Source organism: Malaya genurostris, chromosome 2, assembly GCF_030247185.1.
Source record: "Malaya genurostris strain Urasoe2022 chromosome 2, Malgen_1.1, whole genome shotgun sequence".
In the NCBI taxonomy this organism is placed as follows: domain Eukaryota; kingdom Metazoa; phylum Arthropoda; class Insecta; order Diptera; family Culicidae; genus Malaya; species Malaya genurostris.
In genome coordinates, this window is record NC_080571.1 from 84,423,298 (window position 1) to 84,444,633 (window position 21,336).

A 21,336-nucleotide genomic window follows, 5' to 3' on the forward strand; every position below is an offset into this window, starting at 1 on the left:
ATGAAAACAAGTGTTTGTGTCGCATCGCATTGCCGCTTAATCTTTTGCACAGAGCTGAACTTCGGAATAGAGAAAATGTATGTCTGATGATTTTTACATTTCATACAAAAATTGCCGAATATTGTGTCCTTCTCGCGCTGAGTTTGTCGATCATTACCAAAAAACCGAACGATCTTGTGTTGCATATTTCAACTTTGAGTGATTTATTTCGCCGAACACTACTTTCACCAAAAGTAGTTTCGTCGAAAGCCATTTTGCCGAAAGAATCATTTCACCGAGAGGGTTATTCACTATATTTCCCTGGAATCGGCGAAATTATATTTCCGACCGAAAAAATTTCAGCGGAATGGCCCCGACTTTGGCTCAATCAAGTTCACTTGTGTTGGTAATTTGTGTATTAAGTACACTCCAAAAAAATTTGAATTTTACAGTTGACTTAATCCCTCATACGATGTAATTCATAAAGACCTAATTTGTCAAATGACGGAAAATTTCATTTGTAATGACTTAATGTTAGATGAGCTTTAATTTTACATGGTTTCGACTGTAACTTGCGTTCTGCTGGCAGGTGCGACTGTATGAATTTAAACGCACCTTTTACCAGCCAAGCAGATGTATGCTTCTGTGGCTCGGTCGATTAACAGACGTACTTGCGATCCAATGATTCTCGGTTCAAGTCGCGACGGCTGCTCTCAGTATTCTTTTTTTTATTTCAATGAATTTCATGTATGGAGTTTTAAACACAATATTAAATTTTCTTCCACGTAAATTTGCGTGAGCTGCGACGCTCCATTTATGTGCATCTAAGAAGATGTAAAATCACAGGGTTTTTTTTTAAGCGTGTACATTTTATTTGATACGTATGTCATAGATCTATCTATTTATATATGCAGTGCAACCAGTTGATCAAAGTGGCTTGAACGATTGAGTTTTTTTTAGCAATAATTAATTCTCAAACGAATGTGAACCCTGACTTTTTGGATGAAATATCAATTTTGTTCAATTTTTCACCAATGTTTGATGAAAAATTATTTACATTTCATGCTACACTGCTTCAATGCAGTATTAGATCGCGCTACACAATATGAAATATTTTCTGTTGAAAAAACCGTTTCCGGAAAAATAAATCGTTTAACGACAACCATATCAATTCCTTTCGGGTGTTAAATTAAACGTCCCTATTTTGCGGGATTAGTAGTAGAAGGTACGCGAAAGTTTATTTCGCAATAATTTCTGCAAGAGAAAATCCATATAGTAACGCGTTCGTTGCTAATTAAATGTGTTGTTGGATGTGAGCTGAAACTGAAATCATTTTTCACGAGCAGACTTTAGACTAATGTAATTTTTCATTGAAAAACTACAAGAATCAGCCCGATGGGGTTGTTCAAGCCATTGATGTGGAACAAGGCAATCAAAATTTCTAATGATCTACAATCAAACAGTTCAATCAATCGTCGTACTTTTGAATCGTGATTAGGAACCAACACCGAACATTGTTTGTCTTGATTTGTATTTGTTTTATAGCCGACGAAATTGCACCAATATCCCAAATGTATGCAATTATATCTTGATATATACTTGCGATACGGATTTCGATATTTAGGCTTCTCTTCGATAAGCTTGTGTTCAAGTTTTATATGCAAGCAGTTATTTTTATAGCGTCAAGTACCATCCTGCGGTTTCGGTTGAAGCGATTCTCATTATCAATCGAGTTCACCTCATACAAATTGGAAATTAATCTTAAGCACTCAAAATTTACCCTGGGGTAGTTTTTTTTTCTCATAAATACGTTTATTTCATAGGCAATATAAATAAGTTTTTCTTCGCTGTGGCATCCACAATACATAGTACTTTAAACCTAATACATTTCGAATATCATATTAGTATGTTGGTATTCATTAGTTAATCTAAAAACTGTTTTCATCAAGCGAGTTGCTATTTTAAATTACATTAAATAAAATACATTTATTTTGTACATGATCTTATAACAATTTCAGGTTTGTTTTTATCAGTTCATCACTTTTATTCAATGTAAGATAGTTTGCTATTGGATGAACTCATGGAAGAGAAAACAGTCTCCATTGGAACTCCAATGGATTTAATGAAATGATAAAGAAGTTTCATGTATGTAAGGTCACGACAAGCAAGAATGTCGCGAACTGAGACATTGGATAGTCTACCTTTAGTACGCTAGGAATTTATTAGTTGAGATCTGACATCACGATACTCCACGCATGTCCGTACGACATGATCAATATCGCGATAACCTTCGCCAGAAGCACAATGATTAGTTTCGGAAAGTCCAATTCGAAGGAGATGTGCATCTAACGTGTAGTGATTGGACATGAGTCTGGACATCACACGAATGAAGTCCCTATTCACATCCAGTCCCATGAACCATGCCTTAGTCGATATTTTAGGAATAATTGAGTGCACCCACCGACCCAGATCATCTTTATCGCAAGAAGCATGCCAGCTGGCAAGTGTTCTTTGGCGAGACGCGCTGTAGAATTCGTTGAAAGCAATCGGTCTCTCATAAATTTCACCCTCAATAGCACCACGTTTGGCTAAAATATCGGCTCTTTCATTGCCTGGAATGGAGCAATGAGCCGGGACCCAAACTATTGTGATTTGATCATTATTGTTCAATATGTCGTTCAGGCACTGTTTTATTTTGCCCAAGAAAAACGGTTCATTTTTGCCAGCAGCGTTTGAACGAATGGCTTCAATTGCACTCACACTATCTGTGAAGAGAAAATAATGGTTTGGAGATAATGTGACGATTATACTCAAACTATAATAAACTTCTGCTAACTCTGCTATATAAACAGATGCAGGTTCTAGAAGCCTAAATGAGGCCGAAACATTATTGTTGAATATACCAAACCCAGTAGCCTCTTCAATCCGTGATCTGTCCGTGAAAAACATTTTCTCAGAGTCAATATGCCTGAACTAACTTGAAAATATTTTTGGGATTTCCATCGAGCGATGGTGTTCCGGGATTCCACGCACTTCTCTTTGCATGGATGTGTCGAAAAATAAATGATTTATTTCCTGGGACATATGGTTAAAATATATAGTCATGAATCTTGTTTGAGCTTGAAGCTCAACTAGCCTTTCGAAATTATTAATAACCAAGGGATTCAGTACCTCACATCTTATTAGCAGTCGCGACGAAAGCTCCCAAAAACGATCCTTCAATGGAAGAACTCCCGCCAGAACTTCAAGACTCATTGTATGTGTCGAATGCATGCAGCCTAAAGCAATTCGCAGACAACGATTCGCTCCAGTTTGATAATATGAGAGTTTGCAGCGGAACGAAAGCAAACGCATTCATATTCCATCACTGAAACTATCGTTGTCTGATTACAATTTTATTAGATCTTCCGGATGAGCACCCCGCCAAGATCCTATTATTGTTCGAAGAAAATTTACTCTTTGTTGGCATTTTGTTATCAGATACCTAATGTGTTTTCCCCACGTGTATTTGGTCTAGGGTAGTTGTCAATATCTCAGGCGAAACGACATAACATGGAATTTCATCCGAGCTTGCATGACACAAGATCAGAGTATAGCAATTAAATCTTCAAATCGTTTTATGGCACTTTTTGTCTTGTTGTCTAGCAACAACCTATCTCTAGCATGCTACGTGTAGAACTGAAACGTTAGCTATAATTTCGCTTCTATTTATAAATTCGCGTGCTTCCAACAGCTTCGCTTCTGCATACATTGACCAATCAGAGCGATGCTTTCCCTTTGTTACTCCTTCAAAACCGTCGTCTATGACAGGGAAATCCGGAATGCCGAAGATTTTTAGCAGACAGAATAGGACACTGCTCACTACTAATCCAAATTTCAATCATTTATAATTGAAATTACTTGGCTTGATACATTCAAATCGAAACTATTTGAAATATTTCCGATCAAATGATGAAATAATATTTATAATTGATACAAAATAGACTGAGCTGTAAGTGTTTAAAATCTGACCACATTTCTACGTGTATTTTTCCTTGAGTTTCTGATTTGCACCCCTATATAGAAAATAAAGGTGTGTTCCACATCAAAAAACTGGTGGCGTGGATTGCTCTGATTTTGCACTTTCGAGCAGAAATGCAATATTCTGACGTTTTTTACTGCCATTTCTGCTCGAAAGTGCAAAATCAGAGCAATCCACGCCACCAGTGTTTTTCAATGAAAAATGCCATAAGATTTTCGCTTTTTCCGGAATTGCAATTCTAAACAGAATGAACTGATTGTTTTTTTTTTTCAACCATATGGAAGCTTTATTGATTAAAATCAGGAAACAAGTGCAGGAATTTTTTTTGTTTAGATTATAGAGGTTTTAACAATAAAGTTATTCGCCTCTTAGGGTCAGAAAAATTTCTGACCTTATGTGCGGGGTTGGGAATCGAACCGAGGTGGGCTGCGTGAATGGCATCGACTTGCCCATCACGCTATACCCGTCCCCTGCAGGAATTTGTTTTCACGCATGCATTGGTGAAATTACTCATACGCTTGCAAAGTGTCTTGCTTCTTAATGACAGTTGGAAACAAATATTCTATCTAATGTCGTTTTTCATTGATTCCACTCGCTCGGTGCCAATGTTTTGCCCTGACAGTTGATCAATGAAACGGTTTGGTAAAGTTTGAATGCACGCTTGCTGCTCGGAAAAGAAAACGAATGCAAAATAGTTGCCCGGGAATTGTCCCCAAATGTGCCGAAAGTTTTTCGTGCTGTGCAAATGCAATGCAAATCACAGTGGTGTACCTGTTTTGATTGCTCGGTTGCACGAAAAGTGCACGAATCGAGCCAAACACTCCACGGGTGTTCTCAATGAAAAACGACATAAGTTGTTAGGTCGAAGCAGCTTTGTTGATGAAGCGTAGTGCCGGAATTCTCCTGTACGGTATTGATCATACGACATAAATTTAATTCGAAAATTCTATTCTAAAAGTATGTTGCGATTTTGTTGTATTGGCAAACGAAAGTTTAATATCCATACATCAATCTTTAGTTTTAACTTTCAACGAACTGCTACATCTGATATCGTACAACATAAACAGTGCCTAAACCGTAAATTTTGTCACGAGACACTAAATAAGTTTAAGTTTGTATCGTAGTCGGAAACGGAAGCCAAGAGCAGTGGCGGTTTTCACAACACAGTTCATAATCCGCACTTCCAGCTGACAGTTGCTTATTGGATTCCAAGTTTAGGATCTGTTCTGTTTTTTTTTTCATTTTACGGGCCAAAAGTTGATCGACACAAACGAACGACATTCAGTTTCGTTTCGCAATGAAAACTCGAATCAATAGCATAAATGTGAAACGCAAAACAAACTTCTAAATCCCCCGCCGTCTCCGCACTATCAATCAATGGTGTACCACCTGATGGGTGTGATTGTGGGGACTGCTTGTTGTCAGCCTTTCACTCATCAATATTCCAAACACGAACGGAACTACTAACCTTGAACTTATATATCGAACACCGCGTGGGGGCTCGTCCTCCACGTCGTCGGAGCAGCAACAGCCACACATTCCAGAATCAGGTATTCGAGGGTACGCGCTTTGTTCGTTCCCGGTCAATATATTTTTCATCGTACCGAAGCCCTGAGCGTGATCTTCTTTTGGATGGCGAGTGCAGGAGGAGATGCATAGATAATGGATCAAATAATGCTGGTAATAATAACAACAACAACAAGCGAAGCGCACTTCAGTCGATTCATATCACGGAAGTGCGTACGTCGTCGTGGCTGGTCGGTTCGGGTTCTCCGTGTGGTGCGTCGTCATCCGGGTCGTCCGTCCGGCACTACTGGCACCATATCGTTCACGACGGATAAGCGAGAGATAGCGATAACGGCCGCTGCTACCGCCGTCCTTGAGCCGGCGAACGGTGTCTAGTAGCGGTCTAAACACCCATATGTATTTCGATGATGGCGATGATGATGATGACGGTTGTGTTGTCGGTGGATGCCCCAACGACCGGAGCAAAGACTACCAACAACAACAGCCGATCGTTGTACGAATACGAATAACTAATGCCCGTATGTATGTTAAATCTATTTAAATATTTTCACTTTCATTAGCGTGCCTTTTCCTCGTCGTAGACCGTCGACGTCGTAGTCATCGTCGTCGTCGTTGGCGTCGTTGGCGTTGTTTGCTGGCGTGGAATACCCGAGCGAATAGCGTGCAGGCAGGCAGGCAGGCAGGCAGCCGGATCGGTTACGAGCCCCGACAGACGGCAGGTGTAGGTCATGCCGCCAGTAGACCAATATTGTGTGTAGAGTGGTACGGTCGGTCTCTCGAACTCAATGCAATCTATTATGATGCCGGTTCGTTACTCAATCGTTTGTTGAACAACGCAGCATCATCAGAAGAGAACTCGCATACACACTCGGAACCGAGAACCGAGATCTCCTCCTGTTTGGATCTCGGCGTACAAACGTGTGATTATTATTTCATCGTTTCGGTTTCACTTGCCCAACTAACGGTTCGTGAAGAGGAAAGCCGTCATTGTGAGTCAGTCGACGAGGGAGAGAAGGGGTCTTCTATACATTTTGGTTTCGGCATGCATTCCGATTACGGTCACACACGGAACGACCGGAACGACCAACCGGCACCTGGAGACCGGAGGTACGGACGACGTGCGTAAGAGCTTACACCAACGAGACTATGTCGTACAATCCGGTCGTCCGTCCGTCCGCCTGGGCGGAATGTTTTGATGGTGGTGGGCTTCGGAGCACGAGTTGCATTCACGATTTGCTCCAAATTTTGCCAACACCGACAAGCGTACCAAAGTGACTGAAAAATGTTTCAAAAGCGCAACAGAGAACACGTGGTTGAAGGAACTTGCACCATCATCATCGTCATCATCATCATCATCATCATCATCATCGCTGCCGTCTCATTGAAGTAATGGAATGGCGCGGGTTTTTGAGTCAATGTTCGGTGCCGGGCCGCGTGAGGTTTGGAAGGGGAAGATGTTGAAAAGCGCCAGCTGAAGAAGCTCTCGTTTCCATTCATGAAATAATGCCACACAGTCATCGCTAGCAACAGCAGCAACAACAACAACAACAACACCATCGTCGTCGTCGTGTCGGCTACGGGCACTCTGTGAAAGGAACACACACACAGCACTTGGGGAAGGGGTTTGGGATTTTTTATGTTTATTTTATGAATAGCCCTTGCCTCCTTGTCGGTAAACTTTTGTATATGGTTGCCACCGCACTCACCCCAACAACCACCATCATCCCGTTCCCGTTTTCCTGTGCTCTTTCCGGCTTCAGCGAACGAAAAGCTATTGAGCTGAGCGCTGTGTATGTGTGTATATTACGGTTTCCGTGACATTGACCTATATATCTATCGCATTTGTTGTGTCTGCAAGTCGGGCGCTGGGCGCGACCTTGAGATTTTTAAATAAGATTACTTGTTGTTGTCATGTACGTTATTTTTTTCGTTTTGTCTGCCACTAATTTCTCTTCTTACTACTCACTTTCACAGGTCAGCAGAGTATACCGATGCCTCCGCGTCCCTCTAGTAGTCACTCCCAAGTTCCAAATCAGCAAGCACAGAATCAACTAGGTAGTAGTAATAATAATCTAGGCCACGGTAATCAATCCCAGCTGCAGCAACCACCGGATCATTCGCGAGTGGATTCACCGAATCGTCCACCTTCCGTCGGTGGTCCCCAGCAAGGTCCACCCGGACCGCCCCCTTCGCAAGCAAGCATGGCAGCTCAAGGATATCAGACGCAACCACCCCATCCGCCCCACATGCACGGTGGTTACAAGATGGGACCAAGTCCCGGTGGTCCAGGTGCAGGAATGCCTGGACCACAGCAAATGTCACCATATCCACCACACAACCCTCAATCGCAACAGTATTCACCACATTCGCAAGGAAATTACTCACCCCGGCCGCAGTACCCGGGTGGTTACGGCCCGTCGCCACCGGGCGGGCAACCAGGACAACCACCACCTCCTGGTCCCCCGCCGAACAGTGTAGCAAGTGGCCCTGGTGGCTATCCTGGTCATCGAATGCCAAACCATGTCGGTGGACCACCACCGCACTCTCAATATCCTCCACACCAACCATATCAGCAAGGTTGGGGACCTCCAGGACCTGGACCACAGGTGCCCGGGGGTCATGTCAATAATCATCAGCAGCAGCAACCGGGCAAGGGTATGCCCCCGTCCGGTGTTCCCCCTTCACCACAGCAACCGAATCAGGCACAGTCCCAACAGGGACCACCTAGCGGAGGTCCTCCGCAAAGCGGATCACCACGACCTCTGAACTATCTTAAGCAACATCTACAACACAAGGGCGGCTATGGCGGTGCCCCTAGTCCTACACCGCCACAGGGCTACGGCAATGGTCCCGGTATGCATCCCCCGATGGGTCCACCCCACCACATGGGCCCACCGATGGGACCGACTAGCATGGGACCGCCTTCGGGGGCTCCTCCGAACCAGCAGGGGCCACCGCCAAGCCAGCCACCGATCGGACCCAACAGTCATCCGGATGGATCGCTACCACCACAGCCGCATCATCCGGAATCGGGCTCTATCGGTGGCCTGGACAATGGCGTCAGCTCGTCCGGACCGGGCGGTGTGCCACATCCAGTTACCTCACTCGTTACAACGGGACCTGATGGCGCTCCCCTCGATGAAGCCAGTCAGCAGAGTACCTTATCCAATACCTCAGTAGGTAAGTGATCCCCTTGGCAGCCATTGCCCATTATCCGTTCCACACCATCCAGAACTAACCAGAGGCCAAATTCCTTTTTCTTCCCTTATCAGCTTCCGGCGAAGATCCACAGTGCTCGACGCCGAAATCGCGGAAAGGCGACCACTACAACCAAAGTCATTTGACTAACACGCCGACAACCGCGTCGCCCGGACCGCACAATCAGCACGAAGACTTCGAGATGAACTCGCCCACATCCTGGCCCCGGACGCCAGCTAGTCCAGTGAGTATAGTAACGGCCAGCACGAATTCGTTCAACACAGTGACTGCCGTCACCACCGCCACCGCCGCCGCCGCTAGTAGACGGGCGCCAGCGCTGCTACTACATCCGCCATCAACGACGGGTCCCTACCGTCCCGTTACTGTTGCAACGCCGCTGATGCCATCGCCGTCCGCGGCTTCGGCTTCGGCAGCGGCTGCAGCAGCCCTAGTCGCTGCGTACTGGTACTCCTACTCCTCCTATACCACGCCGTCCTCGTCCGCGCCGCTGTCGTCGCACGTCGATCCTCGTCAGGCGACGCTGCTGATGACGCGCCGGCCGCCTTCGTTTGCCAGTCGTAGAAATGTAGATACAATCTCTTCTCACTCTAGTTATCCTGTTGTATCGTGTAACCGAATATTATTCTTCACCGTTATCCTTCTTCTTCTTAGTTTTTGATTTGATTGATAACAACACTCTCCGCCCCACTTACGATTGGATCGCTCCTCTTTCCTTCCTGCGTTCCTCAAAATTTTCCGGCGATTTTGGTTCCCTCAATTCGGCCCCACTCTCCCCCACAGCATCCTTGCAAAAATTATCGACTATCGGGAACAGAAAATTGTGCCTAGTTTTTTTTAAGTCAACGATTTAGTTTCGTTTCGTATTGCTCCAAACCCGCTTTGTCGAGGTGAGTCGGGATTACACTAAACCGTCGCTTCTGTTCTGTTCGTTCTTTCCACAGGTATTTAACAGTCACGTTCCTCCCACGGAGACTCCCTTTAGATCGACTAAGGTTAATATAACTTGTACTACTTAGCAACTGAGTTCTGTTTGCTTTTTTAGTTTTTAGTGTTTTCTTATCTTTCGATCATCTAAATTATGTTATTGCATGAATTTCTGTTTCACTGTTTTGGTTTGCGTTGTTTGGAATCATTATTTCAAGAATTGTTTAGAAAAGAAAATTAGGAATGCTAGAAATTGAATAGTTGATTTCGTTTGCTTCTGACTTTCAGTTGAAATAACTTTTTTTTTGGTTTTACATTAAATTTCAATTTTAAATTGTCTTAACGACAGAGCATAGTTTTTTGTCAAAGTTTAAAATTTCTAGTTATTTCAAGCTAAGCCTTTCTTGTGCATAATGCATACTATCTTTTTAGTTTTCCTTTACTTTAAATCGTCTGTGATGTCCATAGAGTAAAAAAAATCAGAACGTTTTTTTTATGTAATCGTTTTCAACTTCGTTTGAGAATTTTTAGATGATAGCATCAGAGTGATTAGAAGTTTTAATTGGATACATTAAAACAAAAAACTTGTAGGTCTTCCAAGGTTTGCCTAGGATTTATTCCTCCCAGCGATGTACAACATGAAATTATTTCCGAACAGTGGCAATAAGAAACATTGGAAATACTATGAAAATTTGAAAAATATGTTAACAATTCAGAAATTTCCAAAATAAATTAAAGTATTGAACGTAGAAAGTTTTCGAAAAGTAATGAAAGGTTTCGAGGTAATTAAAATACCACAAATCTCGATGAACACTAGAAAAAGTCTCAAGTACAAATGACAGTTTCTCTTTATTTATACGGGACGCCTCCGGCTCATCAGTTCATCAGCAGTTTATGTTGAACTACTAACGCCACCTAACGGTTCAACATAAACTGCTGACGCACTGACGAGCCGAAGGCGAAACGTAAAAATAGACAAAGCGATACCAAAACCCCTAAATAACTAGTTTCTTTTTGTTTACTTTCTCTTTCAAATAATACGGCATATTCCAGTAATTTCCAATAAACTCTACAGTGTAAATCGAAACTTGATTGTTTTAGTCATTATTCTATGTGAAGTGTTAGATAGAAGGATTGCCGATTGGAACGTAATAATCAAAAGAGAAAGTAAACAACGATGAACTGTCATTTGCATTTGGGACCTTTTTCTAATGTTTGTCTTCGAAAATAAAACATTGCCAAGAAAAAATTGTTTTCGTACAAATACAATTACCTGAAAATACAGAAAGTTCCGAACAAACTTATATCAAAATTACCTTCTTCGAATAACATTAATAGCTCTTGTAAATAATAATACACTGAGGTCATTTTTACGCGGATTTCCGAAGTAACGCGGAGTTTTTACGCGGATTCGCGAATTTTCAAATTATCCCGAATTTTTTAAAGGTTTTTGACACTATTTGATATTTTTCCTAAATATATTTTTTGAGATTACACCAGATCTCGACGTTTTATGCATTTCTAAGACATTCGGCATGGAAAAATTCGAATTCGGAAATCTCAAAATTTTTCAATCCCAAGTCGATTTTTTTCATTGAGATTCTTTTTTGAGATTACACTGGGGTCTCTTTTTTACGTGGATTTCCGAAGTTACGCGGTTGTTTTAGACATAAAAAAATTTTGATTTTAAAAGTCTCAACATTTTTCTGTCCCAAAGTCGATTTTCACAAAAAAAAAATTTTGAGATTACACCAGATCTGGACGTTTCATGCATTTCTAAGATATTTGGCATCAAATTTTTTTTTTCTTTAGTTTGAAGGTTTTTTTTACGCGGATTTTCGAAGTTACGCGGTTTTTTTACGCAAATGTCCGAAGTTACGCGGTTTTTTTCTGCGCGGATTTTTTACGCGGTACGTAAAAAGAGACCTCAGTGTACACCAGATCGTTTCATACCTTTCTAAGACACTTGGCATAAAAAGAATTCTTTAGTTTTGCTGTTTTTTTAGGCGAGATTTTCAAAGTTACGCGGTTTTCGGAATTTTGATTAAAAATATCACTAATATGATATCTAAATAGTTACAAAAGACTCAAATACTGTAATTTCCAAACCACGAAAAAAAATATCATAACCAAATGTTATGTCTTTATCTGCCCTTAATATTTTGCCTTTTTCTATAGAAAGGTCATGCAATCACTTGAAAAACAGACCAGTAAAAATGGGCCAAGTGTCCTATACAATTCTACTCAGTTCGTCGAGCTGAGCAATGTCCGTGTATCAAACAATCTCACAAGGTTTTCTCGGAGATGGCTGCCATATGAAAAATTTTCTAAAATGGTCTAAAAAGTACACCAATAGGTAGCCATTATGAGTAAGCAGTCAAACAACCCGATTTCGGCTATTCCGGGTCCAGATTTTCAAACAACGATTGACTATTATCAAATTTGTGTATTTGGATCTTACTTTTCTTAGAGATTGTAGAACCGATATTCACAATCTTAGGTTCAAATGAAAGATTTTATGCTTCTACCCAAAATCATGCATATTTATCGAATTCAAACAATAATTTACACCGTCGTTTGAAGTACGATGTCTAAATTGTACACAACCCCGGTAACCAATAAGCACATACTAATGCCGCATTATGACAGCAAACAATCGCTTATTGGCATTTCAATCGCATTTGAGACTGAATTAAGGCCGACTTTGGCAAAATATACGGCTATTCATAGATAATGCTTGTGCATGGCTGGTGTGCATTCTGCAAGCTGAACTGTGATTGATTTACAACAGATGAGCTTTCTGTTTGCAGATATTGAGCTATAAGCATTTTTGGTGCTCAGAAAAGGTTATTTTAATGCCATTATTAGTGCTTAAACGGTTACCTGGGAATCTTCAAAATTTGATTAAAAACTAGTAAATTATACCGGTTCTCGGGTTGCGGTGCTGGAAGAAATTATAGGTTCTTCCAGCACCGTGAACCTACTTACTTAGGATAGCCTAAGCGATCAAAGCGCTGTTTCATACTTTAGGTTATACTAGTTAATGTCCAAACAATCTCTTTAATTTCTTTCAAGAATCGAGAAGTAAAAATTTGAATTGAATTTGAATATATTCGGAAGTGTCTACCACGATGTATTCACCCCTTTTCTGTACGTCGATCGATTCGAAATATTCCGATCGAATGTGTAATTACCATTCTGCATTCCGTTCGAGTTGGGTATGAACTCGAAAATCATTCATTCGAGTTGTTAAATTTTCGAACATTACTCGATGGACGTATTAGTTCTGTTCGGTTTAGAATCGTTCTAATTTGTTTATACAAGTGTGACGGTTTCGTTTACTAAGAAATGAATAATATAAAAAGAAAAGGAACGTGTAAGTAATGTTGACAGCTTTGATGGTCAGTGTTCGAAATTTCAAATGTTCCCGAACGAGAGTCGATCGAATCATACAAGTCGAGCGGAATAAAGAATGCAAAATTCGAACTCGAACGAAAGTGTAGAATCGTTCGTATCACAAATCCGCCGGATTGCTGAATCGGGGTGATTTCCACTTGATCCGTGGTCTTGTTGTAGCTTCCAACAGAGCCTGAGATAACCTAAATTGGTTGAGCCTTCGTCGAGAAAATTATACGATACGTCACTTATACGATTATATCCCCAAAATCAGAAGTGTTCATCCTAATCCGTTTGAATATGATCTGTGGCCACTTTAAATTGTTTAGATCAGTTTAAAAGAAAAACGTGCAATTTGTCGGATACGTCACTTATATGATTATATCTCCGGACTTGGAAATGTCCGCCATTTGTTCTTCGAACTTGACCAATGATTTCATAGCAGCATTCAAAAACAGCCTCGGTTCTTCAAGAAATAAAGCGTACTGAAAATGGGTGGTTTGTCGGTTAGGTCACTTCTACGATTATATCTCTGGAATCGGAAGTGTCTGCTAAATGTTCTTTAAACTTGATCAATGATCTCATAGTAGCATTAAAAAAAAAAAGCCTAACATTATCGGAATCGGCTCTTCAAGTAATAAAGCCGACCAAAAATGGGTGGTTTGTCGGTTACGTCACTTCTACGACTATATCTCCGGAATCGGAAGTGTCTGCTATTACCTTAACTTAATCTATGCCCAAAAGTAGCTTTCAAATGAGTTTAAGATTTTTGAAATAGGTTCAGCCATCTCTGAGGAAAGTTGAGCGTAGAAAGGTGCACAAATAAATAAGCTGGAATATTAATCATATAAAAATACTACAAGTTGGCAAAAAATGAATAATCGCCACAACAAAAAAAAAATCAAGGCTGAACTTTATGAATACTTGAAATACAGGGTTGCGCAAAGGAACCTAAAAGGAGAACATGTTGCTCTCCGGTTACACTGGAACCAAACAAGGAAGGTAGAAACCGAACACGACATCGGAAAGTAGAAGAACGAAGGTTTATTTTCATTTAGTAGTTTTCCATCATGGAGCACTGGAGTGTCTCTCATGGCGTTTTTGTTTGTAACTTGAGGGATCAGCCGTGCGTTACAATTATTCGTGAGCGAATGCGGAAGATCAGCAGAATGATTGCAGTGCCTTCTAATGTCACTACATCACTGATATATTTTTTGTTGGTACAAGTAAACCATACTTACCACAATGCTCGTTTATATATCCTTAGTTCGATCACTACTAATGACATTTATCTGTGTCTAAGTGTAATTATTTTTTAAATTTGAGTAAGTTTTCTGAAACTACCTGCTTGGAATCATAAGAGGGGTCATTTTCAATTATAAAATCAACGGTAGCTGGAAATCAATGGATGTACTACATGGAATGAGAAGCATGTTGCCATTTTCAAATTTGTGTTTCAACTTGAAAAAACTGTGTACCATATGTGTTGCATATTTTCGATCAAAATCTGTGAAAATTTGTGGAAAACATTTTGAAAATCTGCCATTTTTATGAAATATTCATAAAAATCTGTAGAAATCTGTGAATTTTGATCAAATCTGTGTTCTGTGATACAGAATCTGTGTGGAAAAATAGGCAAAATCTGTGGTTTTACAGATAAATCTGTGAAATTGGTAACTCTGATGAGAAGTCCCGGGCCTAACAAAGAAAAGGCCGATTTTTTACCGTAAATACTGTTCTTCAGTGTAATCTTTATCTACACACCAAAAAAATTTGAATTTTATAGGTGACTTAATCCCTGATACGATGTAATTCATAAAACCTAATTTGTCAAATGACGGAAAATCTCATTTGTAATGACTTAATGTTAGATGAGCTTGAATTTTACTGGTTTCGACTGTAACTTGCGTTCTGCTAGCAGGTGCAACTGTATGAATTTAAATGCACATTTTACCAGCCAAGCAGATGCATGCTTCTGTGGCTCAGTCGATTAACAGACGTACTTGCGATCCAATGATTCTCGGTTCAAGTCGCGTCGGTTGCTCTCAGTATTCTTTTTTTTTATTTCAAGTTTGGACACAATATTAAATGTTCTTCCACGTAAATTTGCGTGAGCTTCGACGCTCCATTTATGTGCATCTAATAAGATGGAAAATCACAGGATTTTTTTTAAGTGTGTAGAACGATACACTTGACCCAATGGTCTTCCAACTTTTTGATGTCAAGGCCTTCAAAACAGGCTTCCGTTTCTGCAATGACCTCAGCATTCGACGAAAATTTCTTTCCCTGGAGAGATCGTATTCAGATTTGAAAATAGATAATAGTCGCTGGGGGCCAGGTCTGGAGAATACGGGGGATGGTGGAGCAATCCGTACCGCAAATCAAATTGCTTTTATGCATGAATGCGCTAGAACTCATTTGACACGATCAGCTGTTATTCAAACACTAGTAGATAGATTGACACGATATTTTATATTGGGCCATCTAGAGGCTTGTTCTCAACAACAATATACACGGTTCGAAACTATTGACGTCTTTTCAGTGAAAAGGCCCAGGACTTTTCATTCCGTTGAGTAGGTTCGACGTTATCATATCGAAGAGAATACATAGCAACATTTTGGAATCTTAACTTGAAGCAACAATTTGCATATCAGATAATACGTGTAGGGAAAATTCAAATCAACTGTCCGTTACGATTTGGAGTTGCCTTTTTTCTTTCTCACTGCCAACGTTAAACAGATTGAGATGAAAAAGGAATGAAACTACGAAAAAATACGAAGAAGAATCGCCAGAGACACGACTTGAGCCCGAAACCATCTCATTATCGTATCCCAGAAGGCAACTTTACAAAATAGCACGAAACACGTTCATGATACTTTGTACGAACCGGTTGATGGTTTGATTGTATTTTTTTTATTTCACGCATACCACGTGTACTGATCAGTTATCAATGTGTTGTTATCAATGCTGCTTTCTTTTGCAACAATTTTTTTTGGGACATTAGACGCAGTTTTGAGGTCAGTTTTTTACTCACTGTCAATGAGAAATAGTTCAAAAGGGAAGATAGATGAAATGCGAGAAAATGTGAATTTGCGAAAAAAAAATCGCAACCGAAACAGGACTTGAACCCCTGCTCTTCTTCTTAAGGAGAGCACTCTATGAAAATTATTTTTTTTAGCCAGATTTCAAAATAGCGCCAAGCCAAGAGAAACAAAACTACTGAACCAATCGACACGAGTTTCTTTTTATTTCAAAAGATGTTGTACAGAGAAGTGCATGAACCTCCAAAACGCTTAAAAATCTATACTAAAATGTAATAAAAACCATTACAAAAAATCTTGCGTTTCCTGTTAATATGTTTGTACGTCTTTTTTTATGTAATTCATTTCTACCCGTCTTCAACCTTTTTGGTCGTTCGCCGGATGTATTTGTATGTTTCTATATGGCTAGATATTCAACATTTCCATAGCATTTGAGGTTCACGCACTTGAGACAAGTCTCCTGATCAAAGTTTGATTTCGAACGATATCGCGAGAACGGGAAGACGACATTTTTAAAACTAGCTTAGGCAGATGCTCGAAATGTTCACCATTTTGTTTTCTATTCTAATTATTCAAAACTTTTTTTCTTATCCTTAACTCTATATCAACAGAAACCTTAAAAGAAATTGTTGTACCTTTTCCTGTTTCTCTACAGAAAACAGAAAAAAATGAACCATTTTCAAAACTGGTTTATAAAGTGTCCCCCTTCAAACTTCAACCGGTGCCTGCAAAGTATCATGCACGTGTTTCGCTTTTTTTTATTAGGTTGCCTTCTGGAACGTGTTCCCAGAACTTACCTTACGTTCGGGCCAGCAAAAATATTGAACCGGCATAAAATATCGATCGGCTCTCGATTATGGTCATCCGTTCCGGAGAAAAGAATAAAAAAAAATGAACAGAAAAGAAAACTGTAATATGTGGAAAGATTGACTGAATATGGAAATATAATGCAAACGAATACCGATAAAACTTTTCCATGGCAATTGAACTATCTTTACTATTTTTGAAAACATCGAATTCGTAGCAAGTTATAATTTGAATATGCTTTTTTTTTGTAGCACAATCCGATTGCATGTGTAATTTTAAAATTTTCGCTTTCTCTGAAATAAATCTAATCTATCTCGGGTGCTGTACAGTAGCTATTTTTACGTTCCATGATCGAATTACAATTCCTTTCTCATCATTTCACATCCAATAAAAAAAAACATCCCATCCGGTGGGATAGTATCTTTTGAGGGTTATTTTCGGGTTGGCCAGGGGGGTGGTGTTGAGAAGCTCTACTAATGTATTGCTTGTTTTTTTTGTTTTGTTTATTTCTTTCAAACTCCAACTAACAGCTTGTTTGCTCCTCCAGCTATTCCAAACTGTTGCCGCACGTACTGATTGACGTTTCTCCATTCAAACCGATCTTACAGAAATCCGACAGTTTAAACAAGCTCTACGACATGGACGACAAACCGGAGCGACGGCCCTGGCTGGACAAGCTGCTGGCCTTCATGGAGGAGCGACGAACGCCGATCACGGCCTGTCCGACGATCTCGAAGACACCCCTGGATCTGTACAAGCTGTACATTTTGGTGCAGGAGCGCGGCGGTTTTCTTGAGGTGTGTAAGGTGAGTTTGCTCTACTAAACTAACACAACTAACGTGCGGGGTTGGATGGTATTTTCGGGATGGTGCATGTTGCTTTGTTGTGATGGGGCTTCTCCGGTCGCTAGGATCGGGTAGCTTGTTAGGATCTGCTATGCATACAACTAGAATCTTTCTACCTCCTACTTACTGAAGGTCACGAAGAGCAAAACGTGGAAAGACATCGCTGGATTGCTCGGAATCGGTGCCAGCAGCAGTGCGGCGTACACGCTGCGGAAGCACTACACCAAGAATCTGTTACCGTTCGAGTGCAAGTTCGATCGGGGCGGCATCGATCCGGGACCGATTATCGCCCAGGTCGAGGCCGGGTCCAAGAAGAAATCGAACAAAACGGCTTCGGTCCCCTCTCCGGGTAGGTCCTATCCTAGGGTGTTGCTGGCTGTGAACCCCCCGTTACTAACGAAACCAAAAATTTCCTGCCTTCCACCAGGATCTTCCAACTCGCAAGACTCATTCCCGGCACCGGGCAGCAGTAGCGCCTCCATGGATGGCTACAATGCCTATCCGGGCAGTGGTTATCCACCGGGTGCAACACCGGACTACCAGAGCCAACCACCACAGCAGGGTCAATCGCAGGGTCAGGCCCCGACGCAACCGCCGCAACCACCGGTGCAGCAGAATCTACAACGACCGCCGTCGCAGCAAAGCGGCACCCAGTCTCCCCATACAGGTGAGAGCAGAATCTTTGGCTTTACCAATTTCACTTTTTCAGCAAACATCACACCTGTTTTACACTGATCATTTGTATATATGGATATATTCTAAGCTAAGCTTCGTATATTTTAGTGTTAAGTGTAGTTAGAACGGGAACCTAACCTTACTAATCCCCAGATTTAGAATTATAGTTGCAAATACTGTAAGCATACTACATTATCAACAATTTTTTAACTCTTTTTTTGCATTTTTTCAGAATTTGAAATTACATACAAACATCATATGCACACATTTTGATGAGTTCTGGTTCATTGTGTCGTGAGTGATCTGGAAAAAACCGAGAAAACTACGGATCTCCATGGTCTCAAGCACTATTGTTTTCCGTAAGAGAATGTCAAAGATAGCTCCGGAAAACTCATATCGTGTGCGATTAGAAATTGAGGATCGAACGAGGTTTTTTTAATTCTACGATGTCGATTTTTAATCGGTTCTGGAAGGGTTCTTGTTGTCATTTTTTCAGAACTTTTATATTAGACGTCAAATTTCAGTCTTTCTACATTCTAAAAGTGCGGCATCCTTCAGGACAGAAAGGTAGAAATGCCTCTACCGCTACTCTGAAATCAACGATAATGATTTCAGTAGGTGTGCTAAAAAAAGACATTGAATTCAGTACAATTAATCTGTTCCTTCGCTAGTCAAACTTCTTTGCACGGATTCAGCACAAACAAGAAGACGCCTTAAATAATTTCAACTTCAATTCATTCCCTACATTCCATTCTGACAAATAAATAACAAATAAGTGATGATCGAATATCATTTTTCTCAATTCGTTCCCTACATTACATTATGAATTTTGACCTTTTGATTTGATCAAGCTTCAAATACAGTGCCATCGCAACGATCAGTCAGTGATCAATCCTTCTAGATTGACTGGATCTTTTACGCTTCCAAAATTCACTTGTACACGATAAGTACGCAAATTGTGCTCCCGAAATTTGCCAACAAAGGCTTCTGTCAATGGGCAGAAGCTTCATTCGGGCTCTAGACTTCATAAGCATTTCCATAATTCCATAAATTCTGTTTTGAAAGTTCCAAAGAACCAAACCCAAGCTCTGAGCCGGCACTGTTTCCCAACCAGACACACTTCATTCGGACCCCCGCCCAAAATGTTGATTCATCCGAGAGAGTTGTTTTCGTCTAATCGCAGTGGCATCTCGTGATAAAACATACGGGGTTGTGCACTGATTATGTGGTATGATAACAGATGTAACAGTTCGTTGTAAGTGAAAACTAAAGATTGTGGAATGGATTTTCGATTGTGCTTTTCTATACAATAAAATAACGATATACTTTTGGATAGGATTTTTTATTAAACTTCTGTCAATTATTTCATCAATAAAACCGCTTCGACGTTGCATCTAAAACAGCAATTTGTTTTCAACTGCCATAAGCATAAGCTACTGAAGCCTCTTCTGAAGGTGTTCATAGTAGTTCTCGAAGAACCAAACGTGACAGAGAGTACAACAAATCTCAGTACTTTGCTGAGTAATTCCTTGACCGGCTGTGCAGTGCACGAGGTGCACATGAGGACGAGACGCCACGGACTAATCGTGTTCCTTATTCTTCTCTGTAAAGCTCAGGTTTTTTATAAGATTTATCATATTTTATCATATAAGATGCGCTAAGTCGAAGTTTCGAGCTAGTAGACTTCTTGTAAACATAAACAACTTATCTGGCAAGTTTTCCAAGTAACACACAACGTTCTTGTTCATGTGTTTTCGAATAACACCCTAACGGACAGAAACTTCATTCGGGTTCTAGATTTCATAGGGTCTCGTTTGTAAACTTCTAGCATTTTCATTGCATATAAATTATGCGTTAATAGCTTCCCATAACCAAACCCTTGAGCTCTGAAAAGCATCCTAAAACATTCTCTTTCGCCGAATGTTTGACAAAGGGCTGAACGCAGTCGGTATTGTTTCTCAACCGGACACGTTTCATTCGAACTAACACAAAAAATCTAGATATTTCGTGTTCAACTAATCGTGATCCTAACGCATCTCCACCAACTCAGGCATTTTTTCATATGCGTAGCTCTAAGCAGAGGTTTCTAACCTTTAGGACGATATTGAAGACTATCCCAGAAAGTATGGACGCATTTTGATTTCGCTGTAAATAATTCACAAGTGTTAGATATTCAAATTTTATTCTATATACTGATAATATTAGACTACTACAACAGAATATTATTCTCAACATATGCTACTTAGCCATAGTAGACTAGCTGGCGCACCTTCTTGCGAACGTTCCCCATTAAATTCCGTACAGACTTCTTGGCGGTAAGTTTTGACACTTTTTTCTCCAATCTTTTTCGAACTGTTGAATGGTTTCGGCTGCCGAAACATGTTTCATGCCTTCGTTAATGCTCAAAATTGCTCAATTGGTCGAAGTTGTGGGCAATTTGGTGGATTCATGTCTTTTGGGACGAAAGTGACATTAGTGGCAAGAAGCAAGATCTAGCCAGAAGACAACAGAATCCTTGTGGCTTCGAATCATGGGTAGAAGTCGTTTTTGTAAACATTCCTTGATGTATATTTCGCTGTTCATTTAAGCAGTGGTGATGAAGGGTTTCGAAACCCTACCGCAGCTACAAATTGCTTGCCAATGTAGAGCATTCCATTGCATTCAAATTCGGCGTAAAAAGCTTCTAATAATCGAATCCATGCACTTTCGCCGAATGTTTGACATTGTGCTGAACGAAATACTGTTTCCCAACCAGACACGTTTCATTCGAACAGCGACGCCCAAAAAGTTGATTCATTCAAAACAATCGTTTTAGACTAATCGTAATTCTCATGTTTCTCTGTCGAGCTAAAGTATGTTTCCATGTGTGTCTTTCTAAACGGAGATTTCTAACTTGTAACAA

General features: G+C 40.6%; 1 protein-coding gene across 7 annotated transcripts in view; it reads left to right on the forward strand.

Annotated features, from left to right (window-relative positions):
- Positions 1-21,336, forward strand: part of LOC131427882 (trithorax group protein osa) — a 483,794-nt gene that overhangs the window by 437,841 nt on the left and 24,617 nt on the right. For 2 of the 7 annotated variants that reach the window (XM_058591443.1, XM_058591448.1), the window contains 6 exons: positions 7,502-8,707; positions 8,800-8,969; positions 9,688-9,738; positions 17,523-17,720; positions 17,892-18,108; positions 18,187-18,426. In XM_058591443.1, the coding sequence (XP_058447426.1) occupies positions 7,502-8,707; positions 8,800-8,969; positions 9,688-9,738; positions 17,523-17,720; positions 17,892-18,108; positions 18,187-18,426 (2,082 nt within the window). Of the gene's footprint in view, positions 1-7,501; positions 8,708-8,799; positions 8,970-9,687; positions 9,739-17,522; positions 17,721-17,891; positions 18,427-21,336 lie in introns of all 7 variants that reach the window. The other 5 variants (XM_058591444.1, XM_058591445.1, XM_058591447.1 and 2 more) reach the window with 5 other exon arrangements.